Source organism: Camelus ferus, chromosome 30 (assembly GCF_009834535.1).
Source record: "Camelus ferus isolate YT-003-E chromosome 30, BCGSAC_Cfer_1.0, whole genome shotgun sequence".
Lineage (NCBI taxonomy): Eukaryota > Metazoa > Chordata > Mammalia > Artiodactyla > Camelidae > Camelus > Camelus ferus.
In genome coordinates this window covers 22,547,485-22,566,897 of record NC_045725.1, presented here as the reverse complement: position 1 = coordinate 22,566,897, position 19,413 = coordinate 22,547,485, and the positions used below count along the sequence as shown (strand labels likewise).

General features: G+C 45.2%; 1 protein-coding gene across 2 annotated transcripts; it reads right to left on the bottom strand.

Moving 5' to 3' along the window:
• Positions 1-8,040: 8,040 nt before the first annotated feature.
• GRP (gastrin releasing peptide) lies at positions 8,041-18,675 on the bottom strand. 2 transcript variants are annotated; one of them, XM_032470425.1, is made up of 3 exons: positions 18,415-18,675; positions 12,931-13,173; positions 8,041-8,395 (listed from the first exon to the last, which is right to left on the bottom strand). In XM_032470425.1, the coding sequence occupies exons 1-3, from the start codon at positions 18,551-18,553 to the stop codon at positions 8,337-8,339; spliced, it is 441 nt and encodes a 146-aa protein (XP_032326316.1). In that variant the 5' UTR covers positions 18,554-18,675; the 3' UTR covers positions 8,041-8,336. The 2 variants fall into 2 exon arrangements, with proteins under 2 accessions (XP_032326316.1, XP_032326317.1); XM_032470426.1 differs by having other exon boundaries at positions 8,041-8,374.
• Between the last annotated feature and the right edge of the window lie 738 nt (positions 18,676-19,413).

Here is a 19,413-nt window from a genome sequence, read left to right as displayed (position 1 = left end):
TGGAGCGACAGAACAGGATGGAAATATTACCTGCCCTGACATGACAGAAGTGATGCAACTGACAAAGAAATGAGAGAGAGAAAGAAGGAAAGAAGATCAGAACTAAAGAAAACTTGCTGATTGCTTTCTGTGTAATAGTTGGAAATCAGATAGTCTCGTTCATTCAAAAGAGAGTTCAGAGGCGAGATTCTGGGCTGAGCTGAAGTTTGGGGAGCATCGCGGTGGGAAGTCGCGTGAGTAGACTGCTACAGGAGGGTCAAAGAGGAGAAGAAAGCCTGAGAGGGGGTCCTGGAGAGCTCCCAGGACTCAGCACAAGCCAGGAGGAGGAGCGTGTAAGGGAGACACAGGGAAGGAGGCCTGACAGGTGGGAGGAAGGCCAAGACAGTGGGGAGGCCAGAAGCCAAGGGGAAGTATTTCCCCACAAAGTGCCCAGTGGCGAAGAAGGTGATCTAGTGACCCCAGTGATGGAGGAGACGGGCAGACTGGTGCTGGGAAACTGCACCAACAAAGGCATGGAGACAGTACCACCAGGGACTTGCTATAGTTTTACGTACTTTATCTATTTGTGTGGCCGCAGTATTGAGCGCTAAGGCTGGGTGGTGCCTGATCAAAGTATCCCAAAATCATTAGGACCGGAGTGGGATCCAGCAGCCTGGCTTGTGCCTGAGGAACGGGATATGGTGCTTAAGGCTCTGTTTTGGAAACTTATGTTCACACAAAAACCTGTCTGAGCATGTTCATAGCATCTTAATTTGTAATAGCCCCAGACTGGAATCACACAGATATCCTTCCACAGGGGAATGTTTAAGTAAGCCATGGTCCATACACACCATGGAAGACTTTTCTGCAATAAAAAGAATAAACTATTAATAGATTCAGCAATTTGATGAATTTGGGGGGAATTATGCTGAAGGAAGCAAGCTAACTCCAAAAGATTTGTATTCTTTATGGTTCCATGATCTTTTTGGAAGGATGGGTTTTGGAAATACATGGTACGTTCACAGTTGTCAGGGCTGAGTAGGGGGTGGCAGAGGGGTCCTGTGGTGCTGAGAGTGTTCAGTGTCTTGACCGTGATGGTGGAAACATGATCCTACACAGGGATGAAAGTGTATAGAAACTAACACACATACACACACACACACACACACACACACACACACACACACAAACATGCACACACAGGTACAAGTATGACTGGGAAGTCTGAATAAAATCAGTGAATTATATCAATGACAAAATCCTGGTTGTAACATTGTACCATAATTTTGCAAAATATTACCTTTGTGAAAAACCGGGCAAATTGTACAAAGTATCTCTCTGTATTATTTCTTACAATCATGGATGAATCTACAATCATCACAAAATTTTCAGTTAAAAAAGGCAGAGTTTAACCTATCTGGGAGGGGTGGTGATGAGAGAGAATGGTTCTCTGAGGAAGAGATATTTAAGCCAAGATCTGAAGGTGAAGAAGGGGCGACAGAATGTGCAAAGGCCCCGTGGTAGCAAATAGCTTGGTGAATCAACAGAACTAAAACAAGTCCAATGAGCCCACAGTGGTGAGAGGTAAGGCTGGAGGCAGCGGCTAGATCAGGCCGAGCAGTAAGTCATTTTAAAGATCTGGCCTTCTGCCTAAGAATTAAGACAGGCCATGGAGAGTTTAATGATCTGCTTTGAACTTTGAAAAGCTCACACAGCATATGTGGATATGTTGCCTTGGTAGGCAACAAGGATGCGCACTGAGACCTTTCAAGCAATGTGACAGTAGGAAAACCATCTCCATTAGAAGGAGATCCAGGATGATGAGGTTCATTTTGGACTCATTAAGGGGGCACAAGCAGAGGAATTTTCATTTCAGGCTTGGGTTTATCAATAAATTAAGGATTTGTTTTGAGTATCAGCCTTCTGGTTCAGCAGGGACTACAAAACCAACAGATAGATCCTGGTTAAGGTCTACGAGAAACTAAATCCCCTCAACAACTATGTAACTGCCGCAGACTTCCTTGATTACACTTTGGAAACCACAAGCTTACCCAGCAGCGCCAGAAGTAAGGCAGGCTCCAAGTTACTCTGGTAACCCACCAGGGCCACAGTCGGAATTTTGTTGTCACCTGACTTGCGGTTACGCCGGTACCACATTTCCTGCACGTTTAAAGGAATGAATTGCTTCTTTATGCAGCTAAAGGTTGGATAGCATATTTTGCTTCTGGACCATCCCAAATGAAGAAAGTCAGCCCACAACGTGCAGAGGAGAGGGAATAAGTCCAATGTGAAGCCTCAGCCCCTCAGGAAGTTAGGAGGGATTGAGGGACGCCCAGTGCCACCTCCCCCCACCCCACCAGGGTCAAGATCAGACATGGACATTTACTGGTGTCTTCCAAATATGACAGAGAGGTTTGTATTTCACAGGACTCTCCACTGTCAACATTTCACCTGTCAAAATCATATGGGATCTCTTGAAGTCTTCATTGCAAGTTCAACCTCATTATCCACGGGAGCAGTGACAATTTTGTTATGACACGAAAACCTCTATGCAATGATTGGTCGGTCAGTTCCTATGACAGCTGTCCCTCCAGTCACCTCACAAACGGATAAGGTGAAGCAGAGCACAAACACAGACCAAGGAGCTCGTCAACTTCTATGTAGGACGAGTGCTTTGCTTTGTTTTTGTTTCAGTATACAGTGAGATCTTCAGCAAGTGGATCTCCAGAAACAGCGTCTGATTCGAACTCTCCACTAGATTCTGCTCTGGCTCTGTTCCCTTATTAAGAACTGCTCACCAGTAGCACTTCAGAGTGAAGAGCAATGTTGCCTCTCCTTGAACAAGGCTTCCTTCCTTCCGTATCCCAGTGACCAGCTGAGGAAGGAGTGAATCTTCCAAATCAGCTGGGAGAGCAAATATCATGTGCTAAACACCCTTCTAAAACACTGCATGTGCAACTAGAAAATCACAGGCACGAACAGGAATTTAAACAATATTGTTGGACAAAGCACAGAGTAGTCCCCTTACCCCTGACAAATAAAACAGTCAACCTGGGACCATAAACTCAATGCCTAGAGTGGGCAGGCAGGTAATGTAAACCAACGAAGCTCGCAGAGGTTACACTAGGGTGTGGAGGGGACTGTGGCAAAGTGGAAAACATGAGCTCTTGTTCACGGGGTAGCATCAGGCTCTGACTGTCTTCAAGGAAAGCAGGTCCAGTGGCAGATCTTCTGGTTTTGCAAAAGTTTGTAATCTGGATTTGCACTTGAAATCCATTGATATTTAAATGTCTGTGATTAATTAATTTTTAATACACTGTCCAGGCAAACATCCAACCAACAGGCTGACAGTTCCTGACTACTAAGTTAAATTATTCACTTTTCTTTCCTTCCTCCATCCCGAGGAGTTAAGTAGAAAAAAAAGAACTGCTCTACAATCTGATCTGGGTGGTTTTGGCTTTTTGTTTTTTCAAATTCAAGTTCAACCCCCAGCCTGTCCTTTGAGGCCATCTCTAGCTGAGGCATCTTGGGAAACTGCCAGGCAGAGGAGAGTACAATTTGAAACTATTTCCTTTTCATTTCTGTTTATTTCAGTGGTAGAGCCAGAGGAGCTATTACGTTGTTAGAGTAACAGTCCCTTGTCTTACAAGGCAAAGAAAAGTGTAAAGGACGAGAAAGGCTCAGTTAAAAGGGAAAATCAGCCTGTCAAACGCAATCACAATATAGGTGCTTTGAGCAAGGAAAACAGACAATCACTTGCTCTAAAGGACTCATGGTCTTAAAACTTCCTGAAGGATTTTACATGCGCATCTGAGAATAGAATAAAATCCAGCATGTTTACGCTTAATAGCAATGACTAATCTTTGAAACTGCTATCCTGATAGAACCAGGGTTATGTGAGGTCCACGAGAAATGAGATTCATGCTTGTTGCTGTTGAAAGTCCACCCCACATCAACTCCACCCTCCTTCCTTACTGAGAGAGTCTCCACTCTGTTTAGGTTCCTGCCCCTCTTCCCACGTGACTCACTGGCAAATCCTGATCAGTGAGGTCAATTGTGGTGGTCTGGTTCTCTTCATTAGCGGTAGGATTAGGATAAGCATATGACCCAGCTGGTCACTGAGGTGCAAGGGATTTAGAGACCTCTAGGAAAGGACTCATCACTATTAATAAGGTGAAGCCTGAAAAGAAGTAGCCTCTCTTCTTCCTTTGAATGTTGTCATGTCAGGATGTGACACCTGGAACTCCAGCAGCCATCTTGTGACCATGAGAGAAGTCAGCTTAAGGACAGATCTGAACCCTGGTGGCAGAGTAGGAAGACGGAAAGACCCTTATTCTCAACAATATAGTTGAGCCACTGAATTAAATTGAACTCAACAAGCTTGAATCCCACCTCCCTCTGGAGCTCTGGTATATGAAATAATAAATCTTCTTTCATGCCAATTTGAGTTGAGGGCTTTCTGTTACTAACAGCCAAAGGTATCCTAGCTGGTACAATGGTCATTCCAGAAGGTCTACAAAATAGTGTCTTTTCCATCGAGAGTCATGTGGAATCATCCACTCATCATCTATGAATTAGTTTAATGAGTCTGATCACAGGGCAAAGAGAAGCAAGGCCATGGTTAGAATGACCATGCGGTCCAGCAGTCCCACTTCTGGGTGCCCAAAGGAAATGAAGTTAGCATCTTGAAGAGGTATGTGCACTCCTGTGTTCATTGCAGCAATACTCACAATAGCCAAGCTACGGAGACAACTTAAATATCCGTCAATGGATGAATGGATAAATAAAACGTGGTATTTAGAGACAATGGAATATTATTCAGCCTTAAAAAGAAGGAAATCCTATCATCTGTGACAACATGTATGAACCTGGAGGCCATGATGCTAAGGGAACTAAGCAGACACAGAAAGACAAATACTGCATGATCTCACTAATATGTAGGATCTAAAAGAGTCAAACTCACAGAAACAGAGTAGAATGGTGGTTGTCAGGGGCTGGGGAGCGGGGCAAATGGGGAAAAGTTGGTCAAAGGGTACAGAGTTTGCAGGATGAGTCCATTCTGGAGGTCTAAGGCACAGCACGGGGACCACAGCCGTGGAGAAGCCCGGGCAGTGCATGCTGAGTGTCCGAGCAGAAGGGCAGAAACACTCCTGTTCTCTCCGGTGAGGCTCTCCCCATCCACCTGCGGTTAGCTCTTCCTCTTTCATCAGTCAGGTTATACGTTATATAAAGTATGTGGGCCAAGTAGAGTGGAAGGAGAACTGGGGAGAAATAGATGTCTCTGGGTTTTACTTGGGTCTAATTAAGGGGGTGATTTATTGGAAGACAAAGGCCCGCGGAGTGTCCAGCTAGGAGCCTTTTCAGAGCATCCAAAGACCACAGTGTTTCTGCTTTGGAATGGCAAGAGTTTACTGCTGTGGATTTCCCTTGAAGAGCTATCTCATACTGTCTGATTAAAGCAGCCTCCGGCTGAGGAAATGAATTATGTAAGTCATATTTTACTTAGATTACTCTCTACACATCCAAGCTAGGTTAGCATGCTCGGTGGTGATCAAATATTCCCAATAAGAATGGAAAGGTGGTCATTGTGGGGCCAGAAACGGTATACTGCCCTGCTTGAAATGCCTGCTTAGTGTCTTAGTGAGCCTCTGATCATAAGCAAAGACTGCTAAATTACGCAGAGCAATCCCATTAGCAGTTAAAAGAAAAAGACTGTGCTTTTAAAAGAATAAATTTGAAAGCAGTTATTGTTTTCTTCCCTTTTGGATTCTTCCTCCTGATTATCCTGCTTTGCTGCATGGATTCCTAAATATTGTCGCCTCTTTTCAAAAAAAAATTTTAAATTTGTTTAGGAGGGGAAGTAATAAGGTTTGTTTGTTTCTTTATCTTTCTAATGGAGGTCCTGGGGATTGAACTCAGGTCCTCATGCATGCTAAGCACAAACACTACCAGTGAGCTATACCCTCCCCTATATTGTTGCCCCTTAAAAGCACTCTTTCTTCCTTGCTGTGTGCACACACAGCCACCAGGCTCTTCCTTTCCCAGAATCCCAGGCTGGATGTTAACCGTTCTCTAGAATAGGAATGGGCAGAAATCAAAGAGGAAATTCTTTTTTTTTTTTTTTTTTTTTTTAGCAAAAGGGGCAGGGGACAGCTGTTACACATGCCTGACCATATCTTAAATACCTTCTCTTTTTGATAGGATCCCACAATTTTAGTCCCATGTTCCCAAAGTAGAATCTTAAGAACTACATTTCCCTCACAGATGCAGGCACGTGACTGAGACTCTACCAATCAGATACAGGCATCCAATACTCTGGTTTCGAAGTAAGCCAACAGTAGAAGAGAGTTTCAGGGGCAGAATGCTGCAGGCATGGGGACTGTCAGAGGCAGTGGAAGAGAGTGCCAACCAGGCACTTATTTATGATGCTTATTCATGGCCACCGCCTCATCACCCTATTGGAGACCTGGCTTTGAGCACTGAACATGGAAGTTCAGCCTTGAGCCTGTTTCTCTCTGGTCTTCCCCAGCCTGCTATCCTCTCATAAAGTTTTCCTTTTGTGCTTAAACAACTCAAGGTGGATGCCACTATCTGCATCTGAAAATTCCCTGACCCAGTAGGCACACACGGGTATGTGACAGGACTCCACTTGCAAACAAGGGTTCAGGGAAGCTCTCTGTGGAAGGAAAGCTAAATCTCTTAACTAAAGCGATTCTAATCTTAACCTGAGCTTGGTACAGAGGAGCCTGCCAGCCTCAGGGGATTGGAGTGAGCAGTTCTTGCCTCTTGGTCAGAATGCATGAGGCAAAAACTGAATGCAGCTAAAACCCGGGGTCACATCTACTCTGGTGAAACAACCAAACAAGTGACCGTCTTGATGGGGTTATTCCAGGAGCATTGCCTTCCTCTCCCGGCCTGAAACGTCAGCACTAGGGAAATGGTCCCTGGGTCTGGAAGATTGTTTTCACCCCTATTCCTGCTGGGGGGCAAACCCTTGTGATGGAGACGACGCCTTCAGCGTTAGCTGCACGCAGGCCTTAGTGGACACAGCTCAGGATGGAGTTCTTGGGAAAGAGGCCCAGGAGGGTCCCAAGACGAGGAAGGCGGCAGGACACTGAAAACACACCTCACGTGTTTTCCCCGGGTCTGGCTCTGTATACGCGGTGAATCAACGCGGTTTCAAAAGAAACTAGAACACATCACCTCTTTTGTGACTTTTTTTGCTAATCAAACAAAGGCAAGTTAATTCCCTTCACTGTTTCAAATGTGATTTCCCCAAATAGAGAAAATCTAAACATATGGCAAGCTTTAAAATCTGTGAATGTGTGAATGTCACGATAAAAATGGAACGGGGGAGTGTTATGAACCGCCAGGCCACGTTCTCCGAGAGTGGAAGGGAATCTCTCGAACTCACCTTCCTCGCTTGCTACAGCACTGACTAAATCTGGCAGCAGGGGCTTCTCCTCCCAGGCTGGTGATGGAAATTTGAAGAAACAGTGCTTCTTGCTGAGATCAAATTTACTGAGAGGGAGGCTCAAAAAATGGTAATAGAAAAATTGTCAGATGCTACAGAAAATCTGGTGACTTTAGGTCTTTGAATCCCAGTTCCATCTACTATGGGACCTTGGGCAAGTCCGCTGACCTCTCTATCTCTTGGTTTCCTCAGCTCTTGGGTGAGAAGTATCATTCTCAGCTTATAAAACTGTTACAAGGAGACTATTGATAACGTGGGTCGTGTTATACCTGGTCATGATAAGGGCTGAAGAAGTGGGAATTATTAAGTGATGAATGTAAGGCCAGCCTCTATCTTCAACCCAGCCCATCCAATGGTCATGATAAATGCTCATGTCTGAGTTTCTAGCAGTAGCCTCTAGAAAGGCTCTAAGTCCCTACAAGGATTCAGTCAGTGGCTTTCAGAGGGGAGAACTAAAAATACAGCCTGCCTCACCAAAGAGCATACAGGTTCTTTATCAAGCTGTTAGTTTATCTCAGTGTTAATCACTTTCCTCTCATTTGGAATCGAAATAAGAGAACTATCTGCCCTTTGGGCAAGGTGTTTAAGCTTTTATTGTGAATGGGAACAGGCTGGGGCCTAGAATCTAACTGACAAATAGCCTACACGTAAAGAGCATTCATTGGAAGACTCTTGAATGGACAATTATTCATAGCAAACAAGTTCAAACCAGAAGATATGCTGCTTGAAAATCATGACTTTAGTCAAAGTTGAAAGATACAAGAATAGTTAAGTATTTTGCACAAAGGAAACTCATTGCTGATCCAGGAGAATGGATGCCCATAGAACGCAGTCTCTTAAGGATTTTGTTTGGCTTCTTTGAGAGAGGTCGCCATCGTCATTGTCAGTTCAGCTGGGGGTTCCTTCCATCACGTTGAGAACCTGGAGCAGAGAGTCCACCAACTTAAAAAATATTAGAAAGAGTTTAAGCAAATGTAGTTCGTGATGCCGAAGCCCTAATACTAAAAGTAAATCCATTCCCAACAAACCATCAGCATCACTTGGGAGCTTGGTAGAAAGGCAGATTCCTCGGTCCATCCCAGATCTACTGAACTGGAAACTATGAGGATGGGACCTAGTGATCTGTGCTCGCAGAAGTCCTCCAGGTGACTCTGAGCATGTTCATGCTTGAGAACCGCAGCTGTCCCCTGGGAGAGAGATCAACTTCCTCCTTTTTAGGAGACACTGTATTTTCAGGTCTTTTTGTTATATTAGCTTAAGTTGTGCCCTGATATGACTACACAAGTATATTTTGATCAATGTTGGAAATTAAATGTATTATCCCCAGGAATTTTTTACTCAAGTAGCAACCAGGTAGAGGAACTATGAGGGAATGTGGAATTTTGTTACTTCGCCTTGTCGGCAGTGCCTCGTTCCACAAATCAAAGCTAGTTTATGAATTACACAATTACACATTATAAACACATGACTGTAAATGGTAGTTGTGTGGGCAACTTGGGACGAGGAGTTAATTTGGGTTTCTGCCAATCCTAAATTGATTGCGGTTTGTTTTTGTTGTGGCTTCTGTTCAAATTAACACCAAAGAAAGAATGAGTAGCTATCATTTTAAAACCCTTCCGTTCCCATGTAGCACCCTTTACCCACTGAGACGAGAAAACACTTTTCATCCGGAGTAGAGCTTATTACACTTTCCAAGATTCTTGGGCAATTCAGGTTCCCCAATGTCCAGATCAGCCATTTATTCCTAATAAAGGACTCGCTGAGCTGCTCAGATCAGTTATTGCCTGCTCTGTGGCTCAGTTGTTCTGACCAAGTGATAATGAGGCCAGGGCCTGGGGTTCCACTCCCAAACAGGCCAATTAGCTTCGCTTTTCTCCACGAGCCCAGGAGGCACCATTAAGGGTCACCAGCCTGCCCAAAGAGGCTGCCATCCATCTCGCAGTATGAGCCACTGGTCATAAAAAGGGGCCAGCTGAGGATGAGGGACAGGACGCGTGGTTGTCCCCTGCACTGGTTCAAAATACTGAATCTGAGAATTTGGCTCAAGAGAGTGGAAATAAAGTGACAAGGAAAAGACAAACTGTGTAACCTAGGACCTGGAGGCTGGAGGAGGGTTGCTGGTTTGGGTGTGGGAAGGCGGGAGCTGTACTGGAGGTGGGAGCCAACCTCGCTCTGCTCCACAGACACGGTCCGGGGAATCAGAAGCTTTTTAGTTATTCTTGATTGTATGTTGCTTTTCCTATATTTGGAGCTTCCCTTGGAGCTTTTCACATACAAAAGCTTTCTATTTTCTGTGCTGATCTGATGGGACAATGGGAACGGTCCCTTAAAAGTGAGGCCATATGGTATTTTTCTTTCTCTTTCTGGCTTACTTCACTTAGAATGATGATCTATAATGAAAAAGAATATGAAAAGAAATATGTGTGTATATATATATATGACTGGAACATTATGCTGTACACCAGAAACTGAAACATTGTACACTATACTTCGATTTAAAAAATTGGAAAAGAAAGAGAGGGCAAAGTTGTACATTTACGTCCTTTCCATAACACCTTCTGCAGTGCATTCCCAGGTCCCTTTCTTCACGTCCAGCAAAAAAGAGAAAAAAAGCCTAGGCTGCAAAAAACAATGAACTGGGTCCAAATTATAAAAGGAACCCAGAGTCCACCTTCAACCTTTACTGAAACTCAGGACAACCCTCAGGCACATCCGGGACTATGGATTAAGCCCTGAACACTGTTTCTTGTTTTAGAAACCATAGGGGGAACGTTCCATCAACTCTTTTTTTTTGCAGGAAGGGAATAGTTAAAAGATTAAGGTTAACCTTGAAAATTATTGGCCATAATTGCTAATAAAGTTCTAGAGCTTGTTCGCCATGATATAGTCGCCAAACTTCAGTGCACATTTACATGAAGCTTTTCTGAATCCAGTAAATAACTTTGTCATCAAAACATAGGAAGATGCTCAGTTTCTAACTACGGCTCTGGGAGATTTGGCAACAGGACTCCATGTTTTATTACTAAAATGGGAGAGGGGAGCATATATGAGTAGTTTTTAATTTTAAGAAAAGTCTTCAGCCTCTGAAAATCCCTGCTGCTAATTCTGGTCATGCTCAGCTAAATTATTAAACTTCTTTCTAACACCAAAAGATACAAGGATTTCTAATAGAACTATTCTCTTGTTACTTCCTCTTTGTGAATAAGGTAATTGCAGGATGCTTTCAATCTTCATATCAACATACTTTCATTGAGGTGAAGTTTCTAAAGAGGAGTGATAAACTGGTTTGGTCTCTGCAAAGATGAAACCATTGAATTTGTTTTTCATCTTGCTGGGAAATATAGCCAAAAGAATGGTACCGAAGTGTGCAATAGCTAATTATTCAATTTGGGGCAGAATGAAGAGGGATGGGCTTTCTAAACTTGTAAAAAGAAAAACAAAGCACAAAAAGATATAATAGAAAAGGCCTGATTATAAAAAGACGACTTTTTTCAGCTCACACTGTATACTGGTAAACATCCCCCTGAAGTCACTCTCTGCAAATGAACACTCAGCCCGTCCTGTAGAAGTGCCACTCGGAGACCTTTTATAATTGCCTCCAGGGGTGACAGAACACCCTTCTGAAGATGGCAGAAAAATTTTGATCCTTGAGGAAGGAGTTACATTTTTCAAAACGTTCCAAAGTTATACAGAGCTAGGTTTGGGGGAATAAAGCAACTCAAAGTGGGTGTTGTTTGGTTCAAACTGAAGGACTATAGATTAATTCCATGATAGAGTGTGTGTGTGTGTGGGGGGGGGTGTTTTATGAATGAGTGATGGGGGTAAGTCCATTTCAGCGTTTGTAAAGTTATTCTAGAGGGTTTTGTGGTGGTGATCGCTGTTACTCTTCAGACAAAGGAGAAGGCACTGCCTTTGGACATCACCCACAGGTAGTCCAGCAAAGCACTTGACCAAGAAGAGGCGAGGCCAACCAGGGGCCAAGAAGTCAGTTACAAATTCCTGGAGCCCTTAAAGCCCCGTAATCCACTGACAGACAAGGGAGCTGGTCACACAACACCTGTGACTCCTATAACACAGGCGTGGACAAGAGAATCACTCACTCAGGGCTTTGTACAAAGCTGGTTCTTATTTCTGTATTGGCTGATGTAATCCAGATTTTCTTCCTGAATGAAGGCTACGAGAGACTTTCTCTCTAGGTGCTTAATGCAACAAATGAACATTTCGTTTGCATTTAGCATGGAGAATCCACAGTAAATGGAAGAGTAGGGAAACGTAAAACCTCCCTCTGGAGAAGCCAGCCAAGGCCAGGCCAAATCAGCCCTGAGCCTCTGTCCAGGAGCCATCAATCAGAGTTAACCATCACGAAAGAGGGACGGTGCGAGCTCCCCAAGGTCCCTGAGTGAAACACAATGTCATTTATTGCCAGGAACAGTGAGAAGCAAGGCTGCTCCTGCACACTATTGCATCCTGCATCCTCGTATTTAAGATCAATGAGGACCATTCCCAGAAGATGCCTCACATGGCAGCAGACTGTCCGAGGCAGACAGCATGGGCTTTTCCCTTGAAAAGTCTCAGTTTCCTCCCGTCTAAAATGGAGAGACTAAAAGCACCTTCTGGAATCTCTCTCCTAGGACCGCTGTGAGCATCACCAGAGGAAATGGAGGGAAACTGATTCAGCCAGTACTTGGCTTATAGAAAATCCTCACCAAAACTAGCGATTATTATTATGAATTGTATTGCAAAGATTAGTTTTGCCTTTTATCATAAATTTCATGGAAACATCTTAAAAGTTAATGATAATCACATCATTTTCAGTTGCCTGGCTTTCTTCCTATAAATTTTATTCTCTCTCTTATCTTGTTTCCTGTCTGTCTTTGCATCTAAACAATCCCAATTTCCTATCATTCTTTTCCTTTATTCTCTATAAAAACACATAGAGAACAAATCAGTTGACCTTAGATATGTTCACCAAGTTTTGAAATATTAGGCTGAGGCCTGAACAAGGTAATCTTGGAACAAATAGGAAGGAGGACTACTCTGTATAAAATGCAGGCAGCAAAAATGCTGTCTTCTAAAAGCATCCATGAATAGGCCCTTCCTCTAGTGTTCATCAAAAAGAAACATATCTATGGACCCACAGGGATGAACTCAAATAATCTACAACCTCACTCTACAAATACTCTGGTAGGGCCTGGCAGACTTTTTTTTTAAATCCCATCAATGCACAATAGAAAATAAAACACCTCAATTGGAGTTTGATGTGCTAAGAGGAAAAATAATCAATTATGCTGAAAAGAAAAGCTAGCATGGGGATTGTCTGCTCATTTTCTCAGCATGTACTGGTGTCTTCCGGAAGGCTTGCCTCTAAACAGTCTACTTCTTCCCTGCTCAAACCTCCCCTGCTCCCAACTCTCCCCATTACCTCCCACACCCACCCCACCCGCCCAACCCCCACTTCCCCAGGATGTTCAGTATACCTTTGAGTCTTGAACTGACGTCTTTAAAGTTGCTGCTGTCCTCTGAACCCCAAGTAGACTGGCGGATGCGCAGGGGCTCCCACTGAGACGGCTGATAGCCTCTGGTCCCCTTTGCTTCTAGGAGGGTTAGCAAATTCCTTGTAGCTTCTCCCCGGTGAAGGTACTCCCTCAGCTGTTCCTTCATGCTCCCTCCCTCATAAACGTATGGAGACTCTCCTGTGCTCTTTTTTCCCATTAAGTGTCCTGTTCAAAAACAGAAACAATATACAGCAAATATTTATAATAACTATAAATGGAATATAACTAAAAATTGCAAATCACTGTGTTGTACTCCTGTAACTTACACAATACTGTACAGCAACTGTGCTTCAATTAAAACGTTTGGTGCCACATTCATAAAGAAATAAAAGAAGCATATACTCTGGTTCAAAAACAAACAAACAAACAAAAACAGAAGGTCACAAATGTAACCCTGGGGAATGAATGAACAAGAAATTAAAAAGGACACCAACTGTGTTTGTGCTGCTCCCTCCTAAATGCTGGATAGATAGCATTTTACTATCAGGAGTTAGTTCATAAATGACTGACAGACTTTGCTCCTTGCTCAACATGCTTAATGAGTGGACAGACTTCAGAACTGCAACTCAGGAGCCCTGGGTCTGGTCCCAGCCCCTCTGCTAATTAGCTAGGTGACCTCTGTCAAGTCACTTAGCATCCCCAGTCTTCAATTTTATCAACAATAAAACGAACATGTTGGACTAGCTGACATCTAAGGAACCTTCCATATCTGAAATTCTATCACCAACTCTGTGTGCACTGGATTTTATTTCCAGCTGAATGATGGAGTTTGGACACCTTCCCCAGTCAATTTTGAATTGCTCCTGAAAAGACAGGTCTCCATGCTTTCCTCTGTGTGATTAAAAAGATGTTGCTTTCCTCTTACCTGTAATACCCATCCATGTACCAAAGGAATTTTCCAACTAAACTTTCTTAGCATTTTAGCTGAGGTTGAACCTTGAAATGACACCTGGGAAATGCAGTTTGTAATGAAAGACAAGTTGAAAACAAATTCTGACCAACACTTTTCAGTCACCTAAATGCAGAATTTTCTCACGAAGGTATAAAATCATCAGCAGAAGTCTATCAGTGGCTCCAAGGATGTGTACTTGTCATATAAACAAATGAAAGTTGCCGTGCAGGAGGCCAAACCGCTAAAAACATGGAAATTCATGTGTGCAAATGGGGATTACCATAGGGTCAGAAAGGGGCATGGAATTCAAGGTCTGAGTTCTTAACACTTCAGCCCATTGCTTAAATAAACTCACATTGCCTAATTTACTTTCTTTAGTTGATTTTTCCCATTTCTCCGTAACTGGGTTTTACAGCACTTTCAAATTTCTAACATTAGTAAAACTGTGGTGCTTTTGATTTAAAGTTCACAAGGGAAGAGCTCTTTGTGGCTCCAGTGTTGACTGGCATTAGAAGCATTAAAGGCAAACATCATGGAAATAATATTTGACAGACCTCAGTTGCTTCTAGCAGCTCTGTCCCCCAACAGAGAGCCCCCACCGTGACTTTATTGCTTGTGTGAGTACTCCAATGTGCAGTTAACAGGATGTTACAGATGCAGATTATTTCATTTGATCCGCATCGTGATCAATTTGATGAAAATGAGACTTGCCAAAGATCACACACATGTAAGTAAAGATTCTAGGATTAAAATCAGCTCACAGTCCAGACTCTAGAATATAATACTGCTTTGAAGTGTCTTTGAACTTCCTGAGAACCTAAGCCAGTTAGAAATCATTCTGGGGCCTGGAAATCAGGATAGCGTCTACAAAAGACTTTCAAATGTTTTAAAAGGAATGGGGATCGTATATCACAATGTCATTATGTAACCCAGAAAAATTAATTCTGTGAGTACTGGGGAGCCTAAAAATGAGGTTTTACTACATTGCAGTGTGAGCATTTGCCAAGTCACTTACGACCTGACACCTCATGCAATTTTAAGACTATTGAGGACGTGGTCCCAACTGAAGGAGTGAAATCCTGAAAGACTGGTTCCTCACTTGTCTGCTGGGTCAACCCGGTGCCCAGGTCTCCACTAAATAACCTTGCATTTAGCCATAGTAATGACTGTGTTGCACAACTTCCCAGGAAGTGGCGAATCATTTGGCTTTATTTACATGGAGGAAATTGAATTATGATAATGGGAAAGTGGGATTACAATCTGATGCTCCCAGTAATGATCTCAGTCACTCTCGTCCTTCGTCATTGCCTATCATCTAGTTAGAATGCTGGAAATGAGAAAGGCGTTATCACCAATGAAACAGAGGGACTCTGGAGATGGTTTTCCTAACAGGACTTTCATTTTTGTCATGCTTGAATAACTGTGTGGACTTTTCTAAAATGGAATGATAAAATGGGCCTCCATTCTGTGATTGATTTAACATAAATCCCACATTTAACATAAATTCGGGGACACTGTACTGAATTTCAGTATTTGCGTATTTGGTGGGTAGGCGTTAGCCTCCCTTTCCTAGCCCCACAGACCGGTTATTGAGAAAAGTATGCCATCTATAACATCGCAGGGAGACACACATTTCCTGGGTCCTAATGCACTTCTGAGCTAGTTACCATCAACTAAATAATGGTTTCCATGGCAACGTGGATGATAGGCCCACTTCCACCTCTTCTCCCATCATCATTTGTTATGTGTCCATATCATAATAATGGAGATCTCAGCATAGACAAATGACAGGCACTTGAAAAAATAAAACCTTGGCCAGAGGGAGGAAAAAGCTTTTGTCCTTTGAATCACTTAAAAATACCACTAAAATGGCAGGCATGACACATAAAAGAATTGTCTTGAACTCCAAACTTGAAGATTACCTAACTTCAGAAAATACACATTAAGACAAAGTGTTGAGTACTTCTAAGAGCTGATTTTTCTGGAGCGATACTTCAGCTGTTTTTCACAGTTTCTGGGGCAGCTCAATTAATGTAAAGCGATTCTGCAGCTGAACACTAGTGTTCAGAACTCAACCTTCCACGACACACTTCGCATCAGAGTTAGAGCCATGACCAGAAACATTTCGTGGGAGCACAGGTGATAGTCACCAGCATTGGTGTTAACCTATATTTTCATCACACACGAAACATTTCCATGAACATCAAGCCAGAGAAGAGTTGGTTTTCAGTCTGCTAACTGTGTTCCATGACCACATCACGTTTCTCTCAGCTGGAAGAAGCAATCCACTTAACAAACCTGCAAATTTGTGCTAACAGCTTCTTCATGGACGGCAATATGGAGCTCCAGTTTGCTTTAATTAAAACTAAATTGCTTGTCCTTCCATGACTGAGGAGGATAGGCATTTACTTCAGAGAGCAGAAGGCTCCATATAAAATCTAACAATGTCATTCACGCTTGTGAATGCTCATATTCCAACAAAGGGCATGTCTACCCAGAGCAAACTTTTTCCCCACTGCAACGTCATTTTAAACCCAAACGCAATTTTCTACATCACCTCCTTCCTTTCCCTCGTTCCTCATCAACTCTGCACAGTCAGCCAAGGGAGAAAAAGGGAGAAAGAGTGTGATTGAGAACAGATAAGAAAATAAGACAATTTGGGGGTGTCACTGGTCAGTGTATTTTTGGTCTGGGAATGCCCAAGTTCCACCATGAAGGGTGATTAAATGACAGGCATCCTAAACACCTGGGGAAAGATGTGCTCAGGAAAGACAGCAGTCAGGGCTGGCTGGCATTAGAAATAACATGATTCTAGCTTCTCAGCTAACTCTCTTGTCCTGCATTTGGCCTGCAGGGGCTACCTAACAATAAGCCTTTTTAGTACAAAAATACAGATGAGCAAAAAGAGGCTGGAAATCTGGAAATTTCATTCCCCTAGCTCATGTCTGGACTGGACAATGGCCTCGATCTAAACTCCCAGAACCCCTTTTTAAGGATCAATTCTGAGTTTGGCTTCTTTAACACCTTCTAAGCATCCTTTTCTCTTGAAATGCAGGGGTTTTCACCCATAGAAACCTCTCCTCTCTATACCAGGCTCCTGTGTTCCGAGTCCCCCACAGACATGACGAATACTTCATCCCTAGGGTTGCCAAGACTTGGCAAATGATTCTTTCAGTAATAATGAAAATAATCCTATTGCAACCCGGAGCTCCGGAAACACACAAAGCAGAGGAGCTGAGGACGTGACAGCTTTAGCCTCACCACTCCCCTAAATTCTTCCTTGTCTTCACACCGAGAAACTGAATCCTCTGGCAGTTGAATTAGCAATTATCTTTCCAACACACCCTACGCCACTCCCAAGTAGATGACTCAGGAAATCGTGAAACACACACACACACACACACACACACACACACACACACACACACACACACACACACCCCCCACCTTAAATCTCTCTAGGGATCGACCAGCTTCCCGGAAAATGTTGAGATTGTTGTAGATGGCTTTGTGGGGAGGTGTCTGAGGAAGTCGGACGCTTTGCGATTGCCAGAGGCTAAACTCGGCTGGACCAAGAGCCCCGGGGTGATGCTCCATAAGCGCGAAGCTGAGGGGCCACTACCTGCCTCCCAGCCGCAGAGAAGCAGCGGGTGCGCGCTCGGCCGCCCTCGACCCGGTACAAGTCCCTGCGGTTACGGGGCCAGGACAAGCGAACCTCCAAGCCGGTGCCTGAAAAGCAGGACTTGTAGGCAGGGAGAAGGGGAAAGGAGTTAGGGGAGAGAGCGAGGTCGCGGGGTCAAGAGAAGCAGAGAAAAGCAGGGACTTAAGAGGACAGAAATCTGGGATCAGTGTGGAAACCAGGCGCGATTCCTGAAGCGCCGAGCCTGCTGGATAGAAAGAGGAAGGGTTGGGCAAAAGGGCAAGAAAAGACAATCGCTGCAAAGGCAAAAAAAATGGACCGAGAAAGTTCAGCCAAGCCTCAGATAGAAGCGAGATTCAGGCGCAGCTCGCCGAACAGATTGAAATCCTGGGCGGGCAACGCGCCCCAGGTCCCACACCTGTGGCTCTGCCGGGCGCAATGGCGCAGCCGCCGGGTTGGAGCAGGGCTCCGAGAGGCGCTCGGGGACCCAGCTCCCCAAAGTTGTTCAGAGAGAGAACCGTGCCAGGCAGGACTGAGATTCAGCGGACAAAATGAGGTGCTGGGAGGTGCGGAGGGAGGGTGATCTCTGTGTGGGTTGGGATTTTGGAGAGCTGCGCGCCGGTTCAGATGTCTTGGGGAAGAGGAAAGAGAGCGGGAAAGGATCGAGGGACCAGTCTGAGGCTGCCCAGGGACCGACGGCTTCCCAGGATGCAGAAGGGCAGGGGGGAGCTTTGGGATAACCGGGTTGGTGTTTGGGTAGAAAAGGTCCGAGCAAACCCAGCCCCCACCGCCGAGCCGCAGAAACGCTGACATGGGGAGACGGACCCCTGCGGCTGGCAGCTCCCGCCTGGGCTAGAGCGCGCCGGACACTCACCCACCGCCCAGTGGTTGCCGCGCGGGTACATCTTGGCCAGCAGGGTCCCTCCGCCTGCCGACACCGGGGCGGCCGGCCCCCGGGGCGCCTGGCAGACGACCAGCGCCAGCAGGACGAGAGGGAACTCGCGGCCGCGCATGGTTCTGGCGGGAAGCCCTCGGAGCGCCTCGGCGTGGCTGCGCGGAGAGTGCGCTCTCCCCGCGGAGAGACGGGAGGACCAGGACCTCGGAGCAGCGCCGCCCCCGCCGCCGCCCGCGCCACTGCTGCAGCCTCCACGGTCGCCCCGACTTTATATGCAAGCCCGGGTCGAGGGGGGGGGGCTGGGGGCTCCCCCACCGCGGACCCGAGCGCTCTGACGTCTCCCTATAGTGAGCCCGGGCGCTGGAATAACAATCTAGGAAAATCATTCCATCTCCCCGCCGTGTGATGAAAAGGCTGAGTGTACACTGTCCTTATAGTCCCGTCCGCCTTCCCCATATTGGATGAATTCTTCCCATCCTCGACGCCTTCGCTCCAACACAATTTAGTGAGCTCCTCCCTCCCCAGCCTCACCCGAGAGCCTCCTGCGTTAGCTAGCATGGGATCCTGCAAGGGGGAGCCGTGACCTCGAGGCCTGACCCCAGGGACCGGGGGGGGGCAGGGTAGAAAGGGATGAGCACAAAAGATGGATGCTTTTAAGCAGGGCTTTGCTGGAGGGTGTCGGAACCCGGACTGCAAGGGACTTCTGATTCTCAGACCTTTCTCCAACCATGGACCCCCTCCCTCCTCGCGGTCCCAGCCCACAAACCTAGAGACCTTTGCCTCCCTCCAACAGAGTGACCCCCCCCTTCTCACCACCACCACCAATGATACCCTCACTCCACCTGGGTTTTCGGAGGCATCCCTGCCCATTTGTAGGGGGCGATGGAGGCTGGATCAGGAAGGACGTGTTACGTGAACAGAGCTAACAGTAGTTTAACTGTGTACTCCTGGCTCCTTTCATAAGCATACGGCAGCCAT

Excerpts from the sequence above, each read along its gene's own strand:
- GRP (XM_032470425.1), bottom strand. The coding sequence starts at position 18,553 with ATGCGCGGCCGCGAGTTCCCTCTCGTCCTGCTGGCGCTGGTCGTCTGC. Across the intron at positions 13,174-18,414 it reads CGGCAACCACTGGGCGGTGG|GACACTTAATGGGAAAAAAG; the intron begins GTGAGTGTCCGG and ends GTTTTTGAACAG. Across the intron at positions 8,396-12,930 it reads CGTCAGTTCAAGACTCAAAG|TTGGTGGACTCTCTGCTCCA; the intron begins GTATACTGAACA and ends ATATTTTTTAAG.